We start from the raw sequence: 1,331 nt of genomic DNA on the forward strand, positions 1-1,331 counted from the left end.
CTGCGTGTCCAGTTGGAAAATATACAACGACATGTCAACAGCCATGTAATTCCAAGTGCAGTGATGGATCTTGTGATATATATAGTGGTGAGTGTATAAACAATGCACAATGCTCTGTCCATTGTAACAATTGCACTGGTGGGAACGTGTGTATGAGTTGTGTCGCTGGTTATTACGGATCAACATGTGAAATGTCCTGTTCAAAGAAATGTGCGACAGGTTGCTATGAGCAAACTGGCTATTGTGTCGATTGCTACGATGGATATTATGGAGACCAATGTGAGCAACAATGCCCACAACACTGTTTGAACAATAAATGTAATCAAACTGGCTTCTGCTATTCATGTACATTGGGATATTATGGCGATAAATGTGACACAACGTGTCCAACAAATTGCGCACCTGTATCCAATGGCAGCAGGTGTTCAAACGATCATAAATGCATCAATGGGTGTTCTGGGCAGTTCTACGGACCAGCGTGTGATATAATGTGTCCGACAATTTGTGCACTTGTATCAAATCGAAGTACATGTTCCAGCGATGGTATGTGTATAAACGGCTGCAAGCTTGGATACGGTGGTAAACAGTGCAATGTTACTTGTCAAGTGACTTGCGCTCCAGTCGCCTCTGGCAGCAGATGTTCTGATAATGGCTCATGTGCTGCAGGCTGCATCGATGGATACTCTGGAGATAGATGTGGTAGGTTTACTTTAATGTGATTAGATGGTTATGATAATGAATTTATTACACTTGATACATATTTTCAACTCTTACTCTTTGTCATTTTTGTGTTTGAGGTTATTATTCCATGACACAATTGCTTTGCTCCACTACAGAACGATCAATGAAGTGTTTATATGCCTATATGGGGCGATATTTTCAGCTACTGCCCCGAGGCCGTAATTGCAATGTCAAACGTTCCAAATATTATCCTCTATACTAAGGGAAATAGTTTGACTGATACAATATATAATTATTATTATTGCCATTGTAGTAGAGGATGTAGAAGTAGTAGTAGTAGTAGTAGTAGTAGTAGTAGTAGCAGTAGTTGTAGTAGTAGTAGTAGTATTAGAAGTATCGTAGTAGTAGTAGTAGTAGTAGTAGTAGTAGTAGTAGTAGTAGTAGTAGTAGTAGTAGTAGTAGTAGTAGTAGTCATAGTAGTAGTCGTTAGTAGTAGCAGTCGTGTAGTAGTAGTAGTAGTAGTAGTAGTAGTAGTAGTAGTAGTTGTAGTAGTAGTAGTAGTAGTAGTAGTAGTAGTAGTAGTAGTAGTAGTAGTAGTAGTAGTAGTAGTAGTAGTAGTAGAAGTAGTAGTAGTAGTAGTAGTAGTAGTA

General features: G+C 38.8%; 1 protein-coding gene across 1 annotated transcript in view; it reads left to right on the forward strand.

Moving 5' to 3' along the window:
• Positions 1 to 648: 648 nt before the first annotated feature.
• LOC127857201 (uncharacterized protein DDB_G0271670-like) overlaps positions 649 to 1,331 on the forward strand; it is a 2,040-nt gene continuing 1,357 nt past the window's right edge. The window contains exon 1 of the mRNA XM_052393645.1: positions 649 to 699. Within this exon, the coding sequence (XP_052249605.1) occupies positions 649 to 699 (51 nt within the window). The remainder of the gene's footprint in view (positions 700 to 1,331) is intronic.

Source organism: Dreissena polymorpha, chromosome 1 (assembly GCF_020536995.1).
Source record: "Dreissena polymorpha isolate Duluth1 chromosome 1, UMN_Dpol_1.0, whole genome shotgun sequence".
Taxonomy (NCBI): domain Eukaryota; kingdom Metazoa; phylum Mollusca; class Bivalvia; order Myida; family Dreissenidae; genus Dreissena; species Dreissena polymorpha.